Source organism: Lepidochelys kempii, chromosome 6, assembly GCF_965140285.1.
Source record: "Lepidochelys kempii isolate rLepKem1 chromosome 6, rLepKem1.hap1, whole genome shotgun sequence".
NCBI classification, from domain to species: Eukaryota; Metazoa; Chordata; order Testudines; family Cheloniidae; genus Lepidochelys; species Lepidochelys kempii.
The window spans coordinates 104,361,558-104,386,933 of NC_136385.1; the positions used below are offsets into that span (position 1 = coordinate 104,361,558).

A 25,376-nucleotide genomic window follows, 5' to 3' on the forward strand; every position below is an offset into this window, starting at 1 on the left:
TGTGATCATGGGAGACTTTAACTTCCCAAATATAGACTGGAGGACAAGTGCTAGTAGTAATAATAATAATAGGGCTAAGATTTTCCTAGATGCGATAGCTGATGGATTTCTTCATCAAGTAGTTGCTGAACTGACAAGAGGGGATGCCATTTTAGATTTGGTTTTGGTGAGTAGTGAAGACCTCATAGAAGAAATGGTTGTAGGGGACGACCTTGGTTCAAGTGATCATGAACTAATTCAGTTCAAACTGAATGGAAGGATAAACAAAAATAAATCTGCAACTAGGGTTTTTGATTTCAAAAGGGCTGACTTTCAAAAATTAAGGAAATTAGTTAGGAAAGTGGATTGGACTGAAGAATTTATGGATCTAAAGGCAGAGGAGGCCTGGGATTACTTCAAGTCAAAGCTGCAGAAGCTATCGGAAGCCTGCATCCCAAGAAAGGGGAAAAAATTCATAGGCAGGAGTTGTATACCAAGCTAGATGAGCAAGCATCTCAGAGAGGTGATTAAGAAAAAGCAGAAAGCCTACAAGGAGTGGAAGATGGGTGGGATCAGCAAGGAAAGCTACCTTATTGAGGTCAGAACATGTAGGGATAAAGTGAGACAGGCTAAAAGTCAAGTAGAGTTGGACCTTGCAAAGGGAATTAAAACCAATAGTAAAAGGTTCTATAGCCACATAAAGAAGAAAACAAAGAAAGAAGAATGGGACCGCTAAACACTGAGGATGGAGTGGAGGTCAAGGATAATCTAGGCATAGCCCAATAACTAAACAAATACTTTGTCTCAGTCTTTAATAAGGCTAATGAGGATCTTAGGGATAATGATAGCATGGGATAATGGGAATGAGGCTATGGAGGTAGATATTACCATATTTGAGGTAGAAGCGAAACTCGAACAGCTTAATGGGACTAAATCGGGGGGCTCAGATAATCTTCATCCAAGAATATTAAAGGAATTGGCACAAGAAATTGCAAGCCCATTAGCAAGAATTTTTAATGAATCTGTAAACTCAGGGATTGTACAGTATGACTGGAGAATTGCTCACATAGTTCCTGCTTTTAAGAAAGGGAAAAAACGTGATCCGGGTAACTACAGGCCTGTTAGTTTGACATCTGTAGTATGCGAGGTCTTGGAAAAAATTTTGAAGGAGAAAGTAGTTAAGGACATTGAGGTCAATGGGACAAAATACAACAAGATTTTACAAAAGGTAGATCGTGCCAAACCAACCTGATCTCCTTCTTTGAGAAAGTAACAGATTTTTTTAGAGAAAGGAAACGCAGTGGATCTAATTTACCTAGATTTCAGTAAGGCGTTTGATACCGTGCCACATGGGGAATTAGTTAAATTGGAAAAGATGGGGATCAATATGAAAATTGAAAGGTGGATAAGGAATTGGTTAAAGGGGAGACTACAGCGGGTCATACTGAAAGGTGAACTGTCAGGATGGAGGGAGGTTACCAGTGGAGTTCCTCAGGGATCGGTTTTGGGACCAATCTTATTTAATCTTTTTATTACTGACCTTGGCACAAAAAGTGGGCGTGTCCTAATAAAGTTTGCAGATTATACAAAGCTGGGAGGTATTGCCAATTTAGAGAAGGACCGGGATATCATACAGGAGGATCTGGATGACCTTGTAAACTGGAGTAATAGTAATAGGATGAAATTTAATAGTGAGAAGTGCAAGGTCATGCATTTAGGGATTAATAACAAGAATTTTAGTTATAAGCTGGGGACACATCAATTAGAAGTAATGGAGGAGGAGAAGGACTTTGGAGTATTGGTTGATCACAGGGTGACTATGAGCCGCCAATGTGATATGGCTGTGAAAAAAGCTAATGTGGTCTTGGGATGCATTAGGCGAGGTATTTCCAGTAGAGATAAGGAGGTGTTAGTACCCTTATACAAGGCACTGGTGAGACCTCATCTGGAATACTGTGTGCAGTTCTGGTCTCCCATGTTTAAGAAGGATGAATTCAAACTGGAACAGGTACAGAGAAGGGCTACTAGGATTCTCCGAGGAATGGAAAACCTGTCTTATGAAGGGAGACTCAAGGAGCTTGGCTTGTTTAGCCTAACCAAAAGAAGGCTGAGGGGAGATATGATTGCTCTCTATAAATATATCAGAGGGATAAATACCAGGGAGGGAGAGGAATTATTTAAGCTCAATACCAATGTGGACACAAGAACAAATGGATATAAACTGGTCATCGGGAAGTTTAGACTTGAAATTAGAGGAAGGTTTCTAACCATCGGAGGAGTGAAGTTCTGGAACAGCCTTCCAAGGGAAGCAGTGGGGGCAAAAGACCTTTCTGGCTTCAAGATCTTTAACTATTCATGGTAAATAGGCCCAATGGCCTGTGGTGGGATGTTAGAGGGGGTGGGATCTGAGTTACTATAGAGAATTCTTTCCTGGGTATCTGGCTGGTGACTCTTGCCCACATGCTCAGGGTTCAGCTGATCACCATATCTGGGGTCGGAAAGGAATTTTCCTCCAGGGCAGATTAGAAGAGGTCCTGGGGCTTTTTCGCCTTCCTCTGTAGCATGGGGCACGGGTCACTTGCTGGAGGATTCTCTGCACCTTGAAGTCTTTAAACCATGATTTGAGGACTTCAATAGAATCATAGAATCATAAAATATCAGGGTTGGAAGGGACCCCAGAAGGTCATCTAGTCCAACCCCCTGCTCGAAGCAGGACCAATTCCCAGTTAAATCATCCCAGCCAGGGCTTTGTCAAGCCTGACCTTAAAAACCTCTAAGGAAGGAGATTCTACCACCTCCCTAGGTAACGCATTCCAGTGTTTCACCACCCTCTTAGTGAAAAAGTTTTTCCTAATATCCAATCTAAACCTCCCCCACTGCAACTTGAGACCATTACTCCTCGTTCTGTCATCTGCTACCATTGAGAACAGTCTAGAGCCATCCTCTTTGGAACCCCCTTTCAGGTAGTTGAAAGCAGCTATCAAATCCCCCCTCATTCTTCTCTTCTGCAGGCTAAACAATCCCAGCTCCCTCAGCCTCTCCTCATAACTCATGTGTTCCAGTCCCCTAATCATTTTTGTTGCCCTTCGCTGGACTCTCTCCAATTTATCCACATCCTTCTTGAAGTGTGGGGCCCAAAACTGGACACAGTACTCCAGATGAGGCCTCACCAATGTAGCTCAGACATAGGTGAGAGGCTTATTGCAGGAGCGGGTGGGTGAGATTCTGTGGCCTGCATTGTGCAGGAGGTCAGACTAGATGATCATAATGGTCCCTTCTGACCTTAATACCTATGAATCTATGTACAACTGCGAACATTTCAGAGAGCATCCCAGGAGTGTTAATGAGGACATATTTTGTCCTCTAAGGGTCCCAATACATTACAATACACCCATGCAGGGTCAAAGAAAGCTAATGACAGGGTGGTACATCATGCCAGCACTTATACCATACTCACATCAGATTCTATAAAATAAACTTTTACCTTACAGCCACAAAGGCAACCTCTCAAACATGACTTGAGGAAGCAATGTCTTACTGAGTCTACAGTATGGCAGTCAAACTACAGTTCTAAAAGGGTTGAACTGTCCCATTCATTGCAATGGATGTTAACTCTGAAACGTAATGACATTAAAAGGCCACAGCTATCACTGTATCATAAATGGCTAGACAGATATGGCACCAGGGTTACATATTTAATTGATGAACATCATTTTAGCAGACATCCAGCTAATCTGGGATTGTGGATAGAGTTTAGGGAAAGTTCTATCTTTTTTTAAACACACCCCTGGCCATCTGACCCACAACCTCATATTACAATAACCAGAAGAGCAGGCTAAAACAACGTTCCAATCTGTGGCAGACACCTCTTTGCCTGTGTTTCACACCCAGATACAATCTTGCATGTGCCTTAGACTGGTTAGGCAACACTGTCATGCTCACAGAACAAATTGGAGCTGTGTTTTACCCAAATCAAGATACAGTTTTCTCGTAATCAGATACCCTCATTCGGTTGTTCCTAGTATAGAGAAAGCTAACTTTCCCACTCCTGAAATTGCAGTGCAATAATTTTTTTTTTTTTTTAAAGATACATCTGGTACAAGTGCTTTTTTTTGCCCCCTGGTGATATACCATCTGTGACTCGAACGATAAAATCCCTTCCCCTACTAATTTTATTTTTTGTGTATTGATTTTTACCCCACAATCTGGATTGCATTACAGTTAACCTTGCTGGTTAAATTCCATGCTCTATTTGGGTAAAAGGAGCCTCATTGTTATTATTTATGTTGTACCAGTGCCTAGTGTCTCTATCCAAGACCAAGGCCCCGCTGCATTTGGTCCTACACATGGCACATCATCGGACAGCCTGAAGAACTTCCATTATAGATAGGCAAGACAGACAAAGGAGGGAGAGGAAAGAGCAACACAGGGAGTGTAAGTGACTTGCGTAAGGTCATACACAGGTCAGTGGCTGACCTGGAAATAGACCCCAAGACTCCTGACCCCCTAGTCCAGTGTTCTGTTAGCTCACAGGGCCATCTCAATTATGAAAATGATTTTAGAGAAGAAATCAGTGGGGTTCCATAGAAATTATTCTAAAATGCTATGACAGGTTTCAGAGTAACAGCCGTGTTAGTCTGTATTCGCAAAAAGAAAAGGAGTACTTGTGGCACCTTAGAGACTAACCAATTTATTTGAGCATGAGCTTTCGTGAGCTACAGCTCACTTCATCGGATGCATGCCGTGGAAACTGCAGCAGACTTTATTTATACACAGAGAATATGAAAAAATACCTCCTCCCACCCCACTGTCCAGCTGGTAATAGCTTATCTATTGCACATTGTGTAAAGAGTTGTCACTTTGGATGGGCTATCACCAGCAGGAGCGTGAATTTGTGTGGGGAGGTGGAGGGTGAGAAAACCTGGATTTGTGCTGGAAATGGCCCACCTGATGATCACTTTAGATAAGCTATTACCAGCAGGACAGTGGGGTGGGAGGAGGTATTTTTTCATATTCTCTGTGTATAAATAAAGCCTGCTGCAGTTTCCACGGCATGCATCCGATGAAGTGAGCTGTAGCTCACGAAAGCTCATGCTCAAATAAATTGGTTAGTCTCTAAGGTGCCACAAGTACTCCTTTTCTTTTTTCTAAAATGCTATGGACTATTAGAGGGTTATAGCTTTCATGTCCAATTTCTGTTTTAAACCATCCTATGAAGTTCTTGGCTGAGACTGTAAATTCTTTTGGGCAAGGACTGTTTGGATAGTGCCTAAAACAATGCAGGTGCTATTAGAATATAACTATAATAATAATTTCTATAGAATGGATCAAAAAACCACAGAAAGGTGGCTATTTTCTATTAAATTCTACAGGACCTGTCCATAATGGTAGCTCAGCAAAGATAATTAGTTTATTGGTGTATCAATAGAAGGAAGAACAAATGTTGTTTTGAAGGAATCCTACAAGATACAGAGGTTTGGGAGAATCTGATTTTCATTTTTTTAATAATTTTGAAGGATATCAGTGTTTACTTTTAAGCATTTTATTCAACTTTTATCAATTTAAATTTTCACAGTTGTGCGAAATTATGGGAGGAGCCAAACAATAGAGAGCCAGACAATTATTATTTAATGCCAGTAGCTGTTGAGCCTCAAAAAGTAAAAGTTTTATAACTAAAACACAAAAGTGCCAACATTACATTACAAAATATACAAAACAAACATCCTTAAACCAAACTCTAAATTCTCAAGCAGCATTTTTCCTATTTTGCCTATCAGTAAATTTTGATCATCATCAATGGAAATTTTTGGGGGGGTCAGTTTGTGTGTGAACAGTGAATTTGACATTTGGAGATAAAAATCATATCCTTCCAAGCCTAAAGGTACGTATCTTTTTTAACCAAGTAAAAAGCAATAAAAGGTATTTAGAATTCAGCGAATTTCCCCCATCTGAATAAAACTATTTTTAAGCTATAGTAGAAAACAAAAAAAAAAAAGTCATTTGCTGACTGTTGCCACAGATGAGCTAGGAATACCCTGTGTTAAGGAGACGAAGAAATGGAGGTAAACTCAGATACCAGTATGGCGCTGTTGGTAAATGCTCAGTTGTACTGGACAGTATCCCATTAATTCACCAATTAAGGGGCTCATGATTATAGAATAAAAGGACACAAAGAAATAAGACATGGATTTTATTTCATGCAGGCCCTTGTTCATGCTTGTAACAAGAGCCATGTTTAAACAATGTTTGCTACTTAGTAATGTTGTAACATCCCTGCCAGCGTGAACAGGGATTTTTTTCTGCTGGCCAAATTGTGCTGTTCATTACTTAATACCCAGCAGAATGCAATAACAGGCTTCCCAGACCACAAATTTCATCTCTACTACAACCAAGGGAAAACCACACTAAAGCACTACCAATCAACAACCATAAACAAAGTTGTAGCTAACATGGCTTCAACTGTACTGAGGGCCAAACCTCAGTGAAGTGTGATGCATATCCTACTTTCCCACCAGTCTTACTGGGCAAAAAACCTCCCTCATTAGTAAAGCAATACAAGTAGGTCCACAATTATCAATCAAAATAACTGGAAGTTTGGAAAAGGAAGAGGAAGATACTAGATGTGGAAACCAAAATCCTGCAGGTGAGTTTCCCATAAACACCCACCCACCCATTAACAGAATGCAAAATAAGAGATGTTGTAAGGCATTTATTTCACTATGTGTTGGAAAGGGACAGTTGTGTCTCCAAAACAGTTACAGAAATAACAATACAATATGTACTGCATATTATTCTACTGTTAAAATCAAAATAGTGTCCATCACAGGTGCTTGGCAAATGAGGAAAAGGGGTAAGTTGCCACTGAAATAAATGGTACCAGAGAGAACAAAGCACCATCTTCATTGTCATCATCACATGTATTCAGTCATGCAGTATAAGTAAAAAGCCAAAGAGTAAATACTTTTGGTTTTTACAGTAAGCCATGAATTTTTCTCTTTTATATATTTATATACAAATTAAGTACAAAACTGGTTTTATTTTTCATTTGTCATTTGTGAACAGAACTGAATCAAAGCACAAAAACAAACTTGTTAACACTATAAAGCTGGTTCATGTGTGGACATTACCGTACTCCGCACCAAAAAAAAAAAAAAAAATGGTCCCAAGAACTGGTGGCTTTGTACTGGAGACACTGAATTTTAAACATGCCTAAGAGGACAACAAAGGGGTATACAACTCCATTCACACATGAAGGGATTTTTTTTTTTAAAGCTGTAGGATTTTAAGGGATTATTTGTAAGGAGAATGGCTGCATTTCAGTGGGACGTGTGGTTCTCACAGGGATATGCAGGAGCCATGTAAAATACCAAATAAATGATCCAAAGAAATAAATAATTAAAAAAATACATCTAATACTTTTTTTTTTTTTTTAAACAGCACTGACTTTTTACAAGAGATAAACAACTCTCTCATTCTTTTGGGCTGCTAACATCTCAAACATAGGAGTCACTATTTTATACTTACATAGATGCGCCCTTTTATAATTTGAATATATGTGTAGATATATATGCCTTTTCACATACAAGATTGTTAAATTAATTTATATCTGCAAACTACTGTAGAAGGAATGGAAGATAAAGAAAATACAATATGGATTTCCTTAAAAGGATTAACAGGAAGACCTGATTTCTATGAGCTCTATTCATTAGCAATTATGGCTGATGCTGGAGTTTTCCAGGGCACCAATGAAACAGCACATCAGGAGCTCCAAGCCAGCAAAGGGATTTGGATTCTTGTTATTCACCATCCCTCCCCGTGCAAATAATGACAAACTGGCTCAAGCCACGCTTCCAAGTCCATGTGACACCATCAGACTATCTCGGTCTGTCTCTCTCACTCACACACACACAATCTTCTTATAGCGATGTTGTTGTCTTCCCACTACAGAAAAGCTTCACAGCAAGCAGAGGTTCAGTATAAATCAAACAGCAACCAAAACATTGCTATGTGCTGGAATATTCCATAACATTCACTCTACTTTACTATAGATTTCACTGCACTATTTAGAACCAGATTCACTTAAATGTATTTTAAAACCCTAACTACATGAGAGCTTGTTGAATCTAGTGGAAATATAAACAGACACATGCAGTCATGAGTTCAGCTTTCGGTGGCCTGGATCCATAGAGTGGGTGTGGAAATGAAGGTGCAAAAGGATCTATTCTGGTGAGTACATCCCTATGACACTGGTATTAAAGCAGCAGGTACAAATAAAATCAACAAGCTGATCTGGAAGAGAGAGAGAGTGAGTGTGTGTGTGTAAAAGGAGATTATATTAAAGGAAACATTTTAATCTACACTGACCGTTTTCTTCAACTTCTAATTTTTAAGAAGTATTGCAATACTGTGAATAATTTACAGGTTAAAGGCTATAAAACAATACAGCAGTTACTAAAAAGGGAGGAAAAAAAGAAAAGAAAATTAGCAAAGCTAACGCAAGTAAATTACTGCAAGTGGGCACAGGGGTAACTGTGAAACTATTTCTAGAGTTTATTCATTAAAAAACCACCACCAAGATATTCTGCACAGCTGTGCAGGCTTAGTGCTGCTAGCTAGTTTGAAAACAAAACACAGATCCACTTGACACTACCCCCCCTCTCACAATTTGTGAAGCAAATGTTTGCCTAAAAACTGAGAAGTCTGGAAAAGATCAAAGATTATTTTTTCCAGAGACATCCAAAGCTTTTGGCCAGTTTTACTCTGTTGCCTTTTGGCTGTATCCTGATACTGATTTCTGTGCAAAACACCAATTGAATGTTTCATGCTTGGATACAGTCCTAAATTATCTGCAGAATTTTGGGATTTACCTGGGGAGATCCTTAGCACTTGCAACTCCCACTGAAGTCTCAGGGCTTATCTACACTGGCACTTTCCAGCGTTGCAACTTTCTCGCTCAGGGGGGTGAAAAAACACCCCCCTGAGCGCAGAAAGTTTCAGGGCTGTGAAGTGCCAGTGTAGACAGTGCCCCAGCGCTGGGAGCCACGCCCCTCATGGAGGTGTTTTTTTAGAGCGCTGGGAGAGCTCTCTCCCAGCATTCTGCCGTGACTACACAAACCAACACTGACAGTTTCAGAGTAGCAGCCGTGTTAGTCTGTAGTTGCAAAAACATTGCCAGTGTAGACTAGCCCTTCGGGTCAGGCTCTTAATGTGTATTCAGCTACTTAAAAGAAAATGAAACAAACAAACAAAAAAACACCTTACCAGTGGTTTTGTTTGTGGAACCTGCCGCCGAAGATTACACCGAAATCTAACAGATCTCCTACATACAAATGCACATGCATTTAGAACTGGGATCTTTGAACCACTTTATCATTCAGATTTTAAAAAAGCCTAGATTTACAAATCAACAGTCTATAAGCTACAAGATGCATCCTATAAGCCAGTCAGCCCAGTCAGTCAGCATCTAAAGCACGTAAGTTTTGTATACCCAGACATGTGGATAAAACAAAAGGAAAAATGCCATAGTCCAAGTGTATGTTCTATTTCACTAACCCTAACCACTGATCATCATCACAGTTAGGTTGCATTTTAAAACTGCACTTTGAATAAAGCAGTATGTAACTTCTGAATGATTTACCATTACAAACCAAAGCATAATGTGGCAAATCAAGTCGGTCAGGTGAATAGATGGATAAATGGTAACGGCTTTCCACTGCAGGCTATTCTAATACCATGCAAGTATTCTCTACATAAGGGCAAATCTTGATCTTTCAATTGCAGAACTATCATTGGATTCAATAGGACCAAGTCTTTGACCGTCACAGTCAATTCTGCTCCATTCAAACAAGAGCAAACGTGGAGAAAGGCCAATGAAGTTAATAGTGTAACTGAGGATTTACAACAGTTAACAGGACAGAATTTGGTCCATTTTGGGTAACAGCTGACCATTCTAATTACCGTGGAAATGATCTCAATCCATACAATGATAAGTATGTAAACATCCGAAACCACAGCAGAATCTCACTAATTCACACACCCTATAATTCACATACAGAAAACAGTGGTCACTCCCTAATTCTCAGGAAAATTTTAATAGCAAGGACACTATAGTGAGGTCTAATATTACTAAGACTCCATTACTTTTATAAAATATACTATAGAACATTGAGTAGTTTACTATGAAGCATCATCATAACTAAAGCTAGTCTACACTTGCCAAATAAGGCACTGATTCAGAAAAGCACTTAAACACTTGTTTAAAGTGATGAACGTGTTTAAGTGTTTTCCTGAATAGGGAAGGATTTAAATACATGCTTAAAGTTGAGGACATGCTTGAATGTCTTTACAGTGAAGTAATCTTGGGTGGTTTGTTTTGTTTTTTGTTCTGCTGCATTTGTTTGTGTACTTGATACATGAACACAAATTTCAATAGTTCATCATTGGTCTCCCAGCTGTTCATGTGAATTAGCAAAATTCTATTGTGTGAGTCAATCTGAAGAAACATATCATGATTGTATCTACATGATATTTATATGGAAATCCCATTGTAATGCTATATCATTAAAGAATATTTGCATGATATTTGTGCCCAGTAAATTAAAGCAATACAAATAAACTAGATAAATACAAATAAATTATAGAATTTTGGAAAGACCCTGTCAGGAATCATGCTAGTGAACTAAGCTTATTTTCTAATTTTTGCCAAGGTCTGGATTATACTTAAATAGGTAAAGTATCTCGTAAGGCTTCAGAGAATTACAAAATAATCTTTTTAACAATCATCTGTAAACAAGTGTAAAATGCACAATTGTATTTCAGTAGTTTATTTTGGAGAAATAAAGCAGTGCAAAATAGGCCAACCAAAATTCAGAAGGTAGCCAGGGAAAATAAATTCTTATTCAATGTTATAACTAGGAAACAGCATACAGACATTTTAACTGGATCCAACACTCTGATTCACGTAAACACAGTTAGTTTGAAAGGTCTCGTGTTACTAAACCATATTAAGCATCGCTTCTTTTCCTCCCACCACCACCCATTAAAATTTTTCCATTTTAATAAAGGAAGCAAATGGCAAATCTATAAACATTCCACCCGCCAGTCACACAAGAGTACCATACAAAAATACACACTGGTGAATTCTTTCCTGAGGGCATCTTTGCTTTACTTGAAACATGAAAAGATCTCAAAAAAAACCTTAAGATGTCTATTTTATTTCAGTCTTGGTTCTAAGAAAGGTTTGGTCAACCATGAAAATTGTTTTAAGTCCATAACTATGGTTGTCGTCCTCACTTTCACCCCTGCCACCTGGGACCTACCACATGCAGTAAACGGTGGGATTCAGCAATTATTCAGCAGCCTCGACGCATAGTGGGGTTATGACAGGTGCCCAATTCAGAATTGATTTTTACACAAATCCAGGAACTTTGCTGTATTCGTGTTTCATACAAATCTGACTCTGAAATCGCAAAGACGAATGACATTCCTTATGGAAAAGTCTTGTAGAAGTTAACAGAAATTGACAGCCCCTCCCCCAATAAAATCCTATAGAAAGGTTAAGAGTGATTTTTACAGGACCCTATAGGACTTCTCCATGAGGGATGGCCACCACCATATGGCAGTGAGCATTTTTCAAATGGTTTGGCTCACTCCTCCCTCCGTGTCTTCCTGCTCTGGCTCCCTCCACTACCCTAAGGTTGTATTACATCCCCTACCTATTCCTTCCCACCACTCTGGCTATCAGATACTAGATTAGTTGGCACTAATGTGTTACGGTGATGACTGCTCTACAAATGCTTAAGATAGAAAAACATGGAACTGTCACATCCCAGTGCTTAACTAAGGTGAAGCTTTCTTAATAGCATCTCCGTGAACATAGTTTAGGGATTTCTTAAAGACGGAAAGGCCATGAGCCCCACAAAAATAATGTGTATGCTTGAAACCTGCTTTTACAGCATTGTCTGATTCAGTTACTTCCAATTTAGTGTTTAGGATTGACAAAAGTTGCAGGAAATTTAAAAGGATAGAAGATGCTGCCGTGTTGCAGGAAGAGAACATACATTTTAGTTTTGCTACGGTATCTCAACTGTAATGTATGATCAGACTGTATTATATTTCACAAATGAGTACACCCACTACTCTTGTAATTTACCTACTCCCCTTCCTCTAGCAGTCCCAGATAGTAACAGTTTCTAAATCAGAAAAACTGTCCCAAGTCACTAACTTACACAAAACCCTGCTCTCTCCAATTTTGCTCATATTCAATCACTGTTGAGAGCAATGATTTATGCATAGCCATGTATTAATGGAAAATAGTGGCTACAAATCTGAATTACACATATATTTACAGGATGTGCAAGGCTGGTGTACTACTCTGTGAAAGTAAAAGTGGATCCATTTGCTAGCCCTCTAGCAAAGCATTCCTACACTTTGCCTGAGTGAAATGGAAGGACAATTATTTTCTCAGCTAAAGAATAAGCTTTAGGGTCTTATGGCCAGCCAAAAGTACAAAGAGCAGTGTTTTATCTACCAAGACACCCAACTCCCGCTAGTAGTATGCACCCTTTGCTTTTCAAACTCAAGCCTTGCTGGATCAGAAAAGATTTGTTACTGCCATGGTAGCATTCTTGTGGCGAAATACAATTTGAAGCATCCTTTATCTTAAGCAACTCGGTTCCAGGAAGAGAACCCCAGAGTTGGAACTGCAGTCTCCACCTCAGTTTTAAACAGGAGGGCAGCCGCAATCTGTTTTGATCCACCAAATAAGGTGCAGTCCTAGTGCCCTCAGCAAGTTGCCAATGAAGCTCTGAGCACACCTGTTCTGCTGATACTGAAGCTTTCTTAAATGTTCTTTTCAAGGGTCCAGTTGGAAAGAGGGAATGGGAAGTACTTTGGAAAGGTGAAAATCTCTACCATTGTCACGCACACCATGTCAACTTTAATTCTTTCCGGTTCCATGAGGTCTGATTTTAAAATGCTGGTCACTGGTGATTACAAATAAAATCTAAAACAAAACGCAAAAGCAACCCTCCCACATTAAGGTCTAGTGTTAAAAACACAAGCATGTGCAAGCTCACTACAGATTTGCAAATGGAATCTGATGAAATGTATCCAGATCATTTTTCTTCCCCACTCCTTTTCAGATAATTTCATCAACAAATTGGGTTAAATCATGAGAAATTTGTTACAGCCTGCTCTGATTCTAGGACCATGATTTGACTCCCCACGGCTTTTCCTTAGTCCACGGCATTGTCTGGCTATTGAGAGGAAGCTTTTGTTGCCAACGTGGCAACGCAGTGCTGTTGAAAGCTGGGGGACACTGCAGAGTTGCAGCCAAGTCTCTGGTGCTGCAGCTTTACTGAGCTATTGGTCTCACTTTCCACAATCCAGGAGGAGTCTTTTCCCACCACGCTTCGGCAGCCTGTACTAGCACAGCATGTCCGCTCCCCTACTAGGCCGCCGGTCTGCTCAGCCAGGAGTTTGCTGAGGTTGAGCTGGGTCACCTCTGGTGTCTGGCCCTGCAGGACAGCAGCTATGTGGTTCAGGAGGTCTGTGAAGAACTCTGCAACGCCCTCATAACCTGAGAAAGAGAGAAAAGCAATGCTGTCATTTCCATCTTTCCATTTCACTGGCCTTCTCTTACCCCTTTCCCTGCACACGTGCGCGCACACACACAACACCCCACAATAAAAAGTGGCCTTTATTTTTCTGGGCACCATTTGGTGCACACAACTCATTGCATAAGACAGACACCTGCCTGCACCCTCAAAAAAGCTAGTTAAACATCTACATCCTAATTAACCGCAAAAGCAAAACTCCACTCCCATACCCCGCAAATGGATAGTAGATGCTCTTCAAAAAATGGCTCCCCTCACTACTTTATTTCTAGTTATGATGTTTCTAAGGAACAGCAACCAGAGATCATCTGGTCTGGTTGATTGTAAAGCTTCATGAGGGACTAAAACAACACAATGTTTGTAAAAGTCGTAGCAAAGAGACTGCAGTAAGTTCCCCTTACTTTGCTGTAGAAATTAAATTACCTTTTGTTTAAATATTTTGATGAGGTGACTTGTGTCCTCTCTCAATTCAAGCTCTGACTTCCGCTTCTCCCAAGTTGTTTGTTTTTATATCTTATCTGTCCTCAGTTCCACTTTTACCCCAAAATTACAGACTATTTGGGACAATGTTAACCAACTCTTGTCACCTGATTTCCAAATCTTCCTCTGAAGATTCCTTCTAAAGTACAATTGCCCCGAGGGGCTGGTCCAAGGCACCATATAGAAATTCCTAACAGGAGCCCCATTTGCGGATATTTCACAGAGCAATTGGCCTGGCCTTACAAACTACAGAAAATGCACTTTGTGAACTTTCCATTCATGCTTGTCTAACCTAATCCAACGAGCTATTTATATCATGCACCGCACTGTGATACTGTGTGCCAATATTAGGGCAACGCCAAAGCCAAATCAACAGGGCATTATTATTTAGAAACAAATCTTTCATTTCAATCCTGAAACTTGGAAAGCAATTACTCAAACCAATATTGATCTAATGGTTGGGGGTGGGGAGGAAAGGGGCAAAATACTGAAATTTAAGCATTGTCCGTGCATGGGAATGATTCCTTTGTTCTCATAGAATCATAGAATATCAGGGTTGGAAGGGACCCCAGAAGGTCATCTAGTCCAACCCCCTGCTCGAAGCAGGACCAATTCCCAGTTAAATCATCCCAGCCAGGGCTTTGTCAAGCCTGACCTTAAAAACCTCTAAGGAAGGAGATTCTACCACCTCCCTAGGTAACGCATTCCAGTGTTTCACCACCCTCTTAGTGAAAAAGTTTTTCCTAATATCCAATCTAAACCTCCCCCACTGCAACTTGAGACCATTACTCCTCGTTCTGTCATCTGCTACCATTGAGAACAGTCTAGAGCCATCCTCTTTGGAACCCCCTTTCAGGTAGTTGAAAGCAGCTATCAAATCCCCCCTCATTCTTCTCTTCTGCAGGCTAAACAATCCCAGCTCCCTCAGCCTCTCCTCATAACTCATGTGTTCCAGTCCCCTAATCATTTTTGTTGCCCTTCGCTGGACTCTCTCCAATTTATCCACATCCTTCTTGAAGTGTGGGGCCCAAAACTGGACACAGTACTCCAGATGAGGCCTCACCAATGTCGAATAGAGGGGAACGATCACATCCCTCGATCTGCTCGCTATGCCCCTACTTATACATCCCAAAATGCCATTGGCCTTCTTGGCAACAAGGGCACACTGCTGACTCATATCCAGCTTCTCGTCCACTGTCACCCCTAGGTCCTTTTCTGCAGAACTGCTGCCTAGCCATTCGGTCCCTAGTCTGTAGCTGTGCATTGGGTTCTTCCGTCCTAAGTGCAGGACCCTGCACTTATCCTTATTGAACCTCATCAGATTCCTTTTGGCCCAATCTTCCAATTGGTCTAGGTCCTTCTGTACCCTATCCCTCCCCTCCAGCGTATCTACCACTCCTCCCAGTTTAGTATCATCCGCAAATTTGCTGAGAGTGCAATCCACACCATCCTCCAGATCATTTATGAAGATATTGAATAAAACCGGCCCCAGGACCGACCCTTGGGGCACTCCACTTGATACCGGCTGCCAACTAGACATGGAGCCATTGATCACTACCCGTTGAGCCCGACAATTTAGCCAGCTTTCTACCCACCTTATAGTGCATTCATCCAGCCCATACTTCCTTAACTTGCTGACAAGAATACTATGGGAGACCGTGTCAAAAGCTTTGCTAAAGTCAAGAAACAATACATCCACTGCTTTCCCTTCATCCACAGAACCAGTAATCTCATCATAAAAGGCGATTAGATTAGTCAGGCATGACCTTCCCTTGGTGAATCCATGCTGGCTGTTCCTGATCACTTTCCTCTCATGCAAGTGCTTCAGGATTGATTCTTTGAGGACCTGCTCCATGATTTTTCCAGGGACTGAGGTGAGGCTGACTGGCCTGTAGTTCCCAGGATCTTCCTTCTTCCCTTTTTTAAAGATTGGCACTACATTAGCCTTTTTCCAGTCATCCGGGACTTCCCCGGTTCGCCACGAGTTTTCAAAGATAATGGCCAGTGGCTCTGCAATCACAGCCGCCAATTCCTTCAGCACTCTTGGATGCAACTCGTCCGGCCCCATGGACTTGTGCACGTCCAGCTTTTCTAAATAGTCCCTAACCGCCTCTATCTCCACAGAGGGCTGGCCATCTCTTCCGCATTTTGTGATGCCCAGCGCAGCAGTCTGGGAGCTGACCTTGTTAGTGAAAACAGAGGCAAAAAAAGCATTGAGTACATTAGCTTTTTCCACATCCTCTGTCACTAGGTTGCCTACCTCATTCAGTAAGGGGCCCACACATTCCTTGGCTTTCTTCTTGTTGCCAACATACCTGAAGAAACCCTTCTTGTTACTCTTGACATCTCTGGCTAGCTGCAGCTCCAGGTGCGATTTGGCCCTCCTGATAACATTCCTACATGCCCGAGCAATATTTTTATACTCTTCCCTGGTCATATGTCCAACCTTCCACTTCTTGTAAGCTTCTTTTTTATGTTTAAGATCCGCTAGGATTTCACCATTAAGCCAAGCTGGTCGCCTGCCATATTTACTATTTTTTCGACTCATCGGGATGGTTTGTCCCTGTAACCTCAACAGGGATTCCTTGAAATACAGCCAGCTCTCCTGGACTCCTTTCCCCTTCAAGTTAGTCCCCCAGGGGATCCTGGCCATCCGTTCCCTGAGGGAGTCGAAGTCTGCTTTCCTGAAGTCCAGGGTCCGTATCCTGCTGCTTACCTTTGTTCCCTGCGTCAGGATCCTGAACTCAACCAACTCATGGTCACTGCCTCCCAGATTCCCATCCACTTTTGCTTCCCCCACTAATTCTACCCGGTTTGTGAGCAGCAGGTCAAGAAAAGCACCCCATCTGAAAGATTCCAAAAGATTTACACTACACAGTTTAACAGAAAACCATTATGGTCTTCTGGGTAAATAAAATTGGCCAATCCTGGGAGATTACTTAGATTGTAAACTCTTTGGGAAAGGGGCTGTTCTTTTTTGTTCTGTGTTTGTACAGCGCCTAGCACAAACAGGTCCTGGTTCAGGACTGTTTCTTTATATTATATAAAAGAAAGAAAAAGAAAGAAATAGCATTGAACACTTAGTATCTTGAATGTCAGCTGCAGGTGGTCAGAACCTTTATTTCAATTGTAGGCTCTTGGAAGCCGGGTCTATATATATTTGTACAATGCCTAGCAAGGAGTCAATAGGTAGTACTGTAACATTATTGTAATTAAAAGATTAAGGAGTTGGACTAATGTTTTTTACATGTAGAGGTGCAGAATTATGCAAGAAGTATAGCTATCAAATACATGACAAGTTTTAAAAAGGCTATATACATATTTTAATGATCACTAGGAGCTATTGCTGACTACTGTGTAAATAACTAATATTTTTAAAATTTCATTTGAAACCTATTCCCAGGCCACTGTGAAATCAGAGCAAAGAGAGCATGAACGAAGTAAATATATATTTTAAAACATCTGTGTGTGGGTACAAGGTAGAATAGGACAAGGAGGGAAAACTCAAATATTTATATTTTTAATCTCCTTCCCCTTTAAAAAAACACCCCATCAGAATGAAAATAATACTACAGACTGAAAAATGTATGCTAAAATCAGAATCTAAACAGGGGTACTTTGGTGATTTTAAGGTGCATTTATAAACAATGTGTGAATCAATTAACTGTTACCGATATAGTGTCTTTGTTTGTTTTAGTGACAACAGCAGCTACAAATTTTCATATGCTCCTTTGATAATGCAACTAGTGTGCTGTGCATGGTCTAAGATAGTAGCATTTATAATTCAGTTTTCTTAGCAACTTGGAGACCATTAAAAAAATTTAACCCACTTAATGACAAAGTGCCAGGCCACCAACACTAACCATCACTATCTATTCATCAGCCAGGGTCTAGCTAAGACCATTAGAATCACAGGAGTCATGGAATCCCAGTCTCTCTCACAAAGAGTTGGTCTTCTAAAATTTCTTGCTTATGTAAACCCTTCCTCCAGGATTAGCCTTTAAATCTACTCTGTGCTTCAAACACCCTGGGAATAAGTCATCTCCATAGTAACAGCTTTAATGTGCAGAGAACAGATCCATAATTCCTTGGGGTGTTTGGACATGCTCAGTTAGAACAAAATCAGACTATTAAGACTGCACAAGGGAAACTCACAATGAAGTTGCTCTTAATGCTTTATGGCCATGGGACAGAGACAGTGATTAACTCCCGGTACCAGCACGAGAGAACCCTGCACACAGTCACAGGTTGCTCTTCACTGACACTGCTGCTGCAGCTATTTTGACAAGACAACCGGGAGGAAAGGACTGCACATTTATATGCAGGAGATCAAGTGGAAGGATGATTTAATTAAGTTTAAAGAAATTTTAAACTGCTGGGATGGGGATTATGTTGCATCAAGGAATAGTGGCAGGACGTACTTGTCATAAGCCTCTAAGTGGGTGCCACTCCCTTGAAATCCATTCCAAACAATGTAGTTGCATCTGCTTACATGAGGTCTGAATTTGGCCCTGTGTGGGAATGGAATGAAAATACTGGGTGTACGGGGATAATATCAGTGTCACCTCATTGAATATAAGAAGGAAGTCCACACAGAACTAGAGATGGGGCTGAAGTAGGAATCCAAGTTCCCGGTCCTGAACTTTGCGGGGCGTTCAGATTCGGATCTAGATTTGGAGACTGAGGCTTGTCTCTGCACAGCTCTGGGAAATGATTAATATTCCCAAGCTATTACTGCAAATGCCACAGGCCTGCTTTTTAAAAGGGCACCTTCACTCATGCAAATTCAGCTGAGTCACCTAAGCACACAGGAGAGGATAGTCACTGCCTTGTTCACACACACAAAACATACGTATCCAGATAGAACTGACACACTCAACCCCTGCCTAATGCACATGGAGTCTATACCTTGCATGTGCAGGTGATAACGCACAAGAAGAGTATACACAAAATTCCACAGAGGCAAGCATAAGCCAGGTTAAGGCAACATGGAAAATCAAGCCTTATGAAACCTTTTGCACTTTATCAGCTGCCCCAGATCAGGAGACCATAAAAACCACATGCTACCTGACTATTGGCTAGTATTAAAGATCTCACTATGTAACCGCAGCCAAGTCCAATCCAACCAGTTTTCTGCAGCACAGGACAGACAGTAGGCAACACTCCTCTTTTAAATTTGTTGAGAGAGGGACTAACTAGAGCAGGTGACAGATGAGGTCCCCCTACAGATACATCTGCTCCAAATTGGTTATGTTAAATCAGTCCAAGATCACAGCAATGGCTTGGGGAAGCGACAGATTTAAATGAACTTTGAATCTGGTTGCAGCAGCAGCAGGAACCAGATCTGGGGACGGAATGACCCAGGCTTTGGCCTGGCCTATCACATCCTGCCATCTGTGACTATACTGAGGAGGGTATGAGCCGTTCTTAAAGGAACCCCACTCATCTCCATTGAGTATAACAAACAGATGGCCAGGTTTGGAAGCCAGTAAATCTGCATGGATCTTGCCTAGCCAAACTTTCATCCCCCACCAGCAAGTCATGTATATGGGAGAGAAACTGAATCACAGAATCATAGGACTGGAAGGGACCTCGAGAGGCCATCTAGTCCAGTCCCCTGCACTCATGACAGGACTAAGCATTATCTAGACCATCCCTGACAGGTGTTTGTCTAACCTGTCCTTAAAAATTTCCAATAATGAAGATTCTACAACCTCGCTAGGCAATTTATTCCAGTGCTTAACCACTGATGGCATGAGGGGTTGATTTTCTCCATGCAACAGCTGAAGATTGGTGTCCAGCTTGATATTGTGAGATCCATCAGCTTCCTTCAATACTATTGATCATGGGGTCTTGCTGACTCACTTGCAGACTGTAGTGTGGAGGAGTAAGACAGTTCTCAATGGCTCAATTCCTTCCTCAATGAGCACTCCCAGAAGGTAGAGCTGGGCAGTTGCTCTTCATCCCCAGGGACATTGTCCAGTGGAAGTTTCACAGAGCTCCTTCTTATCTCCACAATTGCTCAACGTGTATACAAGGCCAATGGCTGGGCTGTGGGGCTCTCTGTATTCTGAAGACACCATGCTACAAGACTCCAGCTCACCTGGACAGCCAGTGCAGTCAAACGCCTGTTTCAGTGGTTAGGTGAGAGTGGGGCATGGATCAGAATAAGACTGGAGTGACATTGGTAGACTGGAGAAAGCAAACGGCAGGTGAGGATTATATCTGCCTGACCACGTGTGTCTGCCATTTGTGACTTGGGCTCACAATCTGGGGGTACTGTTGGATCCCCAGTTTGGTTAAATGATCCTAGTGCAGCAGTGCTCAGGAGGCTTCCACCTCCCCCCATCTACATCTGACCAGGAGACTGTGCCAGTTTGTTTTGGATGCGGTCAGTGTTACCATTTTCTATGCCTTTGGCATTCCCAGGTTTGGATGACTGCAGTGCATTCTATATAGGACTGCATCTTAAATCCACCTGGAAACTAAAGCTGCTGCTGAATGTGGCAGCCCAATTGTTTTAAAGAGAGATGAGCACACTACACCAGTGCTCCAGGATCTACACTGGCTGTAGGTTTAAGGCTGGAGTATTCTTTCTTTCTTAAAACATAAGGCCCTAAATGGGTTGGATCCTGCCCACCTACAAGACTGTCTCTCTCTCCTCTGCTGACTGCCACTACTCTAGTGCAGTCAGCAGAGCTGCTTGAGATCTGTATTGAAAGGGATTCAACAGAAAGGACTGCTGGAAAGATGTCTTCTCTATGTGGTCTTAAACTTGGGCCTTCTTGGCTTGAAGTAATACCTTCAGGGCACGCTGCAAGGCCCATCTCTCTCCCCAAGCATTTGGGGAGGAAGCAGCATGCTAACGGCTGATGTCTGTGGGGAAAGAGTATTGTTTGAATTTGTTTTTATCGTGTTTGGTCATTTTCTTTAGCTAAGGGAAGTGGATTATTTTTGAATTGACCACATTTTGGATAAAGGCCCCTAGAGATCAGGACAGGTGTATAATTTCTTACAAATCTAAAATAATACATGTTCTAATACCAATGGTCAGCTGCACCTCCATATTGTCTGTAATGCTTGATAACAAATTTAAGAATACGAAACAAAAAAACTACATAAAAAGTGACAGAGCTTCTCTGCTCTTTCAAAAGGGCAAGAAATTTACTTGCATCTTTGTCCAAAACACTATTTATAGAGAATAGACTATTGATCCAAACCCCCTTCAAAGCACAAGCTATCACGCAGCTCAAAATGCATGACACAAAGTGAATTTCTAATGCAGACCTCAAGATGCAACCTCATGTTGGAAGCACAACAAAGGAGAAATGGTGGGGTGCAGAGTGATTCCACGTGCTCCATGGATGTTTCTGCCCCAGTGAAGAAGCACTCCCCCCTTTAAACAGTTAAGCTTGCTGGCAGTTGTCATCCTCACCAGCACTCTCAGCATTTTGGGAGGGGAGAGAGATTGAAGTTTAGTTAGTTAAAAGCACTCCTGAAAATCCTAAGTGATTCTTTGCACTCTGCTTTTTGCAAATCTTTTGTCATTTGTTTATGGATCACACGAACACTGGGAGGCGTTGCAAACACAGAGAAGGGCAAAACCAAGTTGTAAAACATCCTGAAGAGCAGCTAGGGAATTGCAGGTAACAGGGGGAAAGTAGGTGTTTTTAAAGGAAGTCTTGTATCTATGGAGAGGAAAGACAACACAGATCCAGTGGGAGGGGATCAAATCCGATAGTGACATTCATCACAGTAAAGTGAGTTTATTTTCATCTAGACTCCTTCGTTCTACCTACTTCTCAGGGAGGTGAGGAAACAGGACTGAAAGATTAGGAAGGAGATGGTCTGTGATAGGATCTCTATCTTAAAAAGTGCTCTACAATACAAAAAATGTGAGACACCTCTGTAGTGGAGCTACATCATGGTAACAGTCTTGCATGTGTCACTTGAAGCCAGCACAACTATTCCCTAATGAGATAAATACGTCAAATGAAAAGTAAAACACAAGGAAATAGCTCCTGAACCTTGGACGATACATTCATTCGCCTGATCCAGGAAACGTAATGCTGATTCAGACGTTCCAAAGATTGAAACGCTTTTTTTGTTGTTTCTGGGCTATATCCTGCACTAACAGGACAAGGGGGGAAAATATCAAAGTAAACCTGGTTACTAATATTGTTATATTTCAGGGTTCAACTATAGCAACTTGCCAGGATACTGAAGTAAATGGAATCCTGGTCGATCCACTATGGCAATTTCTGTGCTCCTAGGATTCCAGCATCTTTTCTGCATCAAATTACTCTCAGTTGTGGTGCCTAGTTCCCCACAAAAAAGGTATCTTTTAAACGTATTGCATGTATTTCATGAGAAAACATAGCTGATTGAGGGTTGGAAGTTTCCTAACAAGCAATGCCTTAGGATCAGGGAGCCCAAAAGAGGCCTCCTGATTCATAGTGAGAAAGTAGGGCAATTGGCTAGTTATCTTAGGTGCCAGTACATGAACGCAAGAAGCCTGGGAAACAAGCAGGAAGAATGGGAAGTCCTGGCACAGTCAAGGAACTACGAGGTGACTGGAATAACAGAGACTTGGTGGGGTAACTCACATGACTGGAGCACTGTCATGGATGGGTGTAAACTGTTCAGGAAGGACAGGCGAGTGGAGAAAAGGTGGAGGAGTTGCACTGTATGTAAGAGAGCAGTATGGCTGCTCAGAACTCCAGTATGAAACTGGAGAAAAGTCTGTTGAGAGTCTTTGGGTTAAGTTTAGAGGCGAGAGTAACAAGGGTGATGTCGTGTTGGGCATCTGCTACAGACTACCAGATCAGGAGGATGAGGTAGACGAGGCTTTCTTCGGACAACTAACAGAAATTTCCAGATCACAGGCCCTGGTTCTCATGGGGGACTTCAATCACCCTGACCTCTGCTGGGAGAGCAATACAACAGTTCACAGACAATCCAGAAAGTGTTTGGAGAGTGTTGGGGACAACTTCCTGGTGCAAGTGCTGGAGGAACCAACTCGGGGCCCTGCTCCTCTTGACCTGCTGCTCACAAACAGGGAAGAATTGGTAGGGGAAGTAGAAGTGGGTGGCAACCTGGGCAGCAGTGACCATGAGATGGTTGAGTTCAGGATCTGACAAAAGGAAGAAAGGAGAGCAGCAGAATACGGACCCTGGACTTCAGAAAAGCAGACTCTGACTCCCTCAGGGAACTGACGGGAAGTTTCCCTTGGGAGGCTAATATGTGTGGGAAAGGAATCCAGGAGAGCTGGCTGTATTTTAAAGAAGCCTTATTGAGTGCGCAGGAACAAACCATCCCAATGTGCAGAAAGAACAGCAAATATGGCAGGCGACCAGCTTGGCTTAACAGAGAAATCTTCAGTGAGCTTAAACACAAAAAGGAAGCTTACAAGAAATGGAAACTTAGACAGATGACTAGGGAAGAGTATAAAAATATTGCTCGAGTATGCAGAGGTGTAATGAGACAGAGCACAACTGAAGTTGCAGCTAGCAAGGAATGTGAAGGGTAACAAGAAGGGTTTCTACAGGTATGTTAGCAACAAGGTGGTGGTCAGGCAAAGTGTGGGACCCTTACTGAATGGGGGAGGTAACCTAGTGACAGATGATGTGGAAAAAGCTGAAGTACTCAATGCTTTTTTTGCCTTGGTCTTCACAAACAAGGTCAGCTCCCAGGCTGCTGTACTGGGCAGCACAGTATGGGGAGGAAGTGAGTAGCCCTCAGTGGTCAAAGAACAGGGTAAGGACTATTTAGAAAAGCTGGACATTCACAAGTCCATGGGCCCAGATCTAATGCATCTGAGGGTAATGAGGGAGTTGGCTAATGTGATCGCAGAACCATTGGCCATTATTTTTGAAAACTCGTGGCGATCGGGGGAGGTCCTGGATGATTGGAAAAAGGCAAATATAGTGCCCATCTTTAAAAAAGGGAAGGACAATCCAGGGAACTAAAGACCGGTCAGCCTCACCTCAGTCCCTGGAAAAATTATGGAGCAGGTCCTCAAGGAATCCATTTTAAGCATCTGGAGGAGAGGAAGGTGATCAGGAACAGTCAACATGGATTCACCAAGGGCAAGTCATGCCTGACCAACCTGATTGCCTTCTATGATAAGATAACTGGCTCTGTGGATATGGGGAAAGCGGTGGACGTGATATATCTTGACTTTAGCAAAGCTTTTGATACGGTCTCCCACAGTATTCTTGCCAGCAAGTTAAAAAAGTAAGGATTGGATGAATGGACTTTTAGGTGGATAGAAAGCTGGCTAGATCGTTGGGCTCAATGGGCAGTAATCAATGGCTCGATGTCTAGTTGGCAGCCGGTTATCAAGCGGAGTGCCTCAGGGGTTGGTCCTGGGGCCGGTTTTGTTCAACATCTTCATTAATGATCTGGATGATGGGATGGATTGCACTCTCAGGATGGATGAGGATGACACTAAGATGGGGGGAGAGGTAGATATGCTGGAGGGTAGGGATAGGATACAGAGAGACCTAGACAAATTGGAGGATTGGGCCAAAATAAATCTGATGAGGTTCAACAAGGACAAGTGCAGAGTCTTGCACTTAGGACAGAAGAATGCCATGCACTGCTACAGGCTGGGGACCGACTGGCTAAGCGGCAGTTCTACAGAAAAGAACCTAGGGATTACAGTGGACAAGAAGCTGGATATGAGTCAACTGTGTGCCCTTTTTGCCAAGAAGGCTAAGATTATATCGGGCTGCATTAGTAGGAGCATAGCCAGCAGATTAAGGGAAGTGACTATTCCTCTCTATTCAGCACTGGTGAGGCCATACCTGGAGTGCTGCGTCCAGTTTTGGGTCCCCCACTACAGAAAGGATGTGGACAAATTGGAAAGAGCCCAGCAGAGGGCAACAAAAATGATTAGAGGCTGGGGCACCTGACTTATGAGGAGAAGCTGAGGGAACTGGCCTTATTTAGTCTGCAGAAGAGAAGACTGAGGGGGGATTTGATAGCAGCCTTCAACTACCTGAAGAGGGGTTCTAAAGAGGATGGATATAGGCTGTTCTCAGTGGTGGCAGATGACAGAACAAGGAGCAATGGTCTCAAGTTGCAGTGAGGGAGGTCTAGGTTGGATAGTAGGAAAAACTATTTCACTAGGAGGGTGGTGAAGCACTGGAATGGGTTACTTAGTACAGCAGTCTGGGAGCTGACGTGGTGGAATCTCCATCCTTAGAGGTCTTTAAGGTTTGGCTTGACAAAGCCCTGGCTGGGATGAGTTAGTTGGGGTTGGTCCTGCTTTGAGCAGGGGGTTAGATTAGATGACCT

The 25,376-nt window shown here is 42.1% G+C and overlaps 1 protein-coding gene across 5 annotated transcripts in view; it reads right to left on the reverse strand.

Moving 5' to 3' along the window:
• Positions 1-25,376, reverse strand: part of ITPK1 (inositol-tetrakisphosphate 1-kinase) — a 256,116-nt gene that overhangs the window by 11,231 nt on the left and 219,509 nt on the right. For 3 of the 5 annotated variants that reach the window (XM_073349511.2, XM_073349513.2, XM_073349515.2), the window contains one exon: positions 5,136-13,558. The exons of 1 other annotated variant lie outside the window; for it this stretch is intronic. In XM_073349511.2, coding sequence (XP_073205612.1) covers positions 13,236-13,558 — 323 coding nt within the window. In that variant the 3' untranslated portion in view covers positions 5,136-13,235. Of the gene's footprint in view, positions 1-5,135; positions 13,559-16,162; positions 16,258-25,376 lie in introns of those variants that run through there. One more of the 5 variants, XM_073349512.2, reaches the window with a different exon arrangement.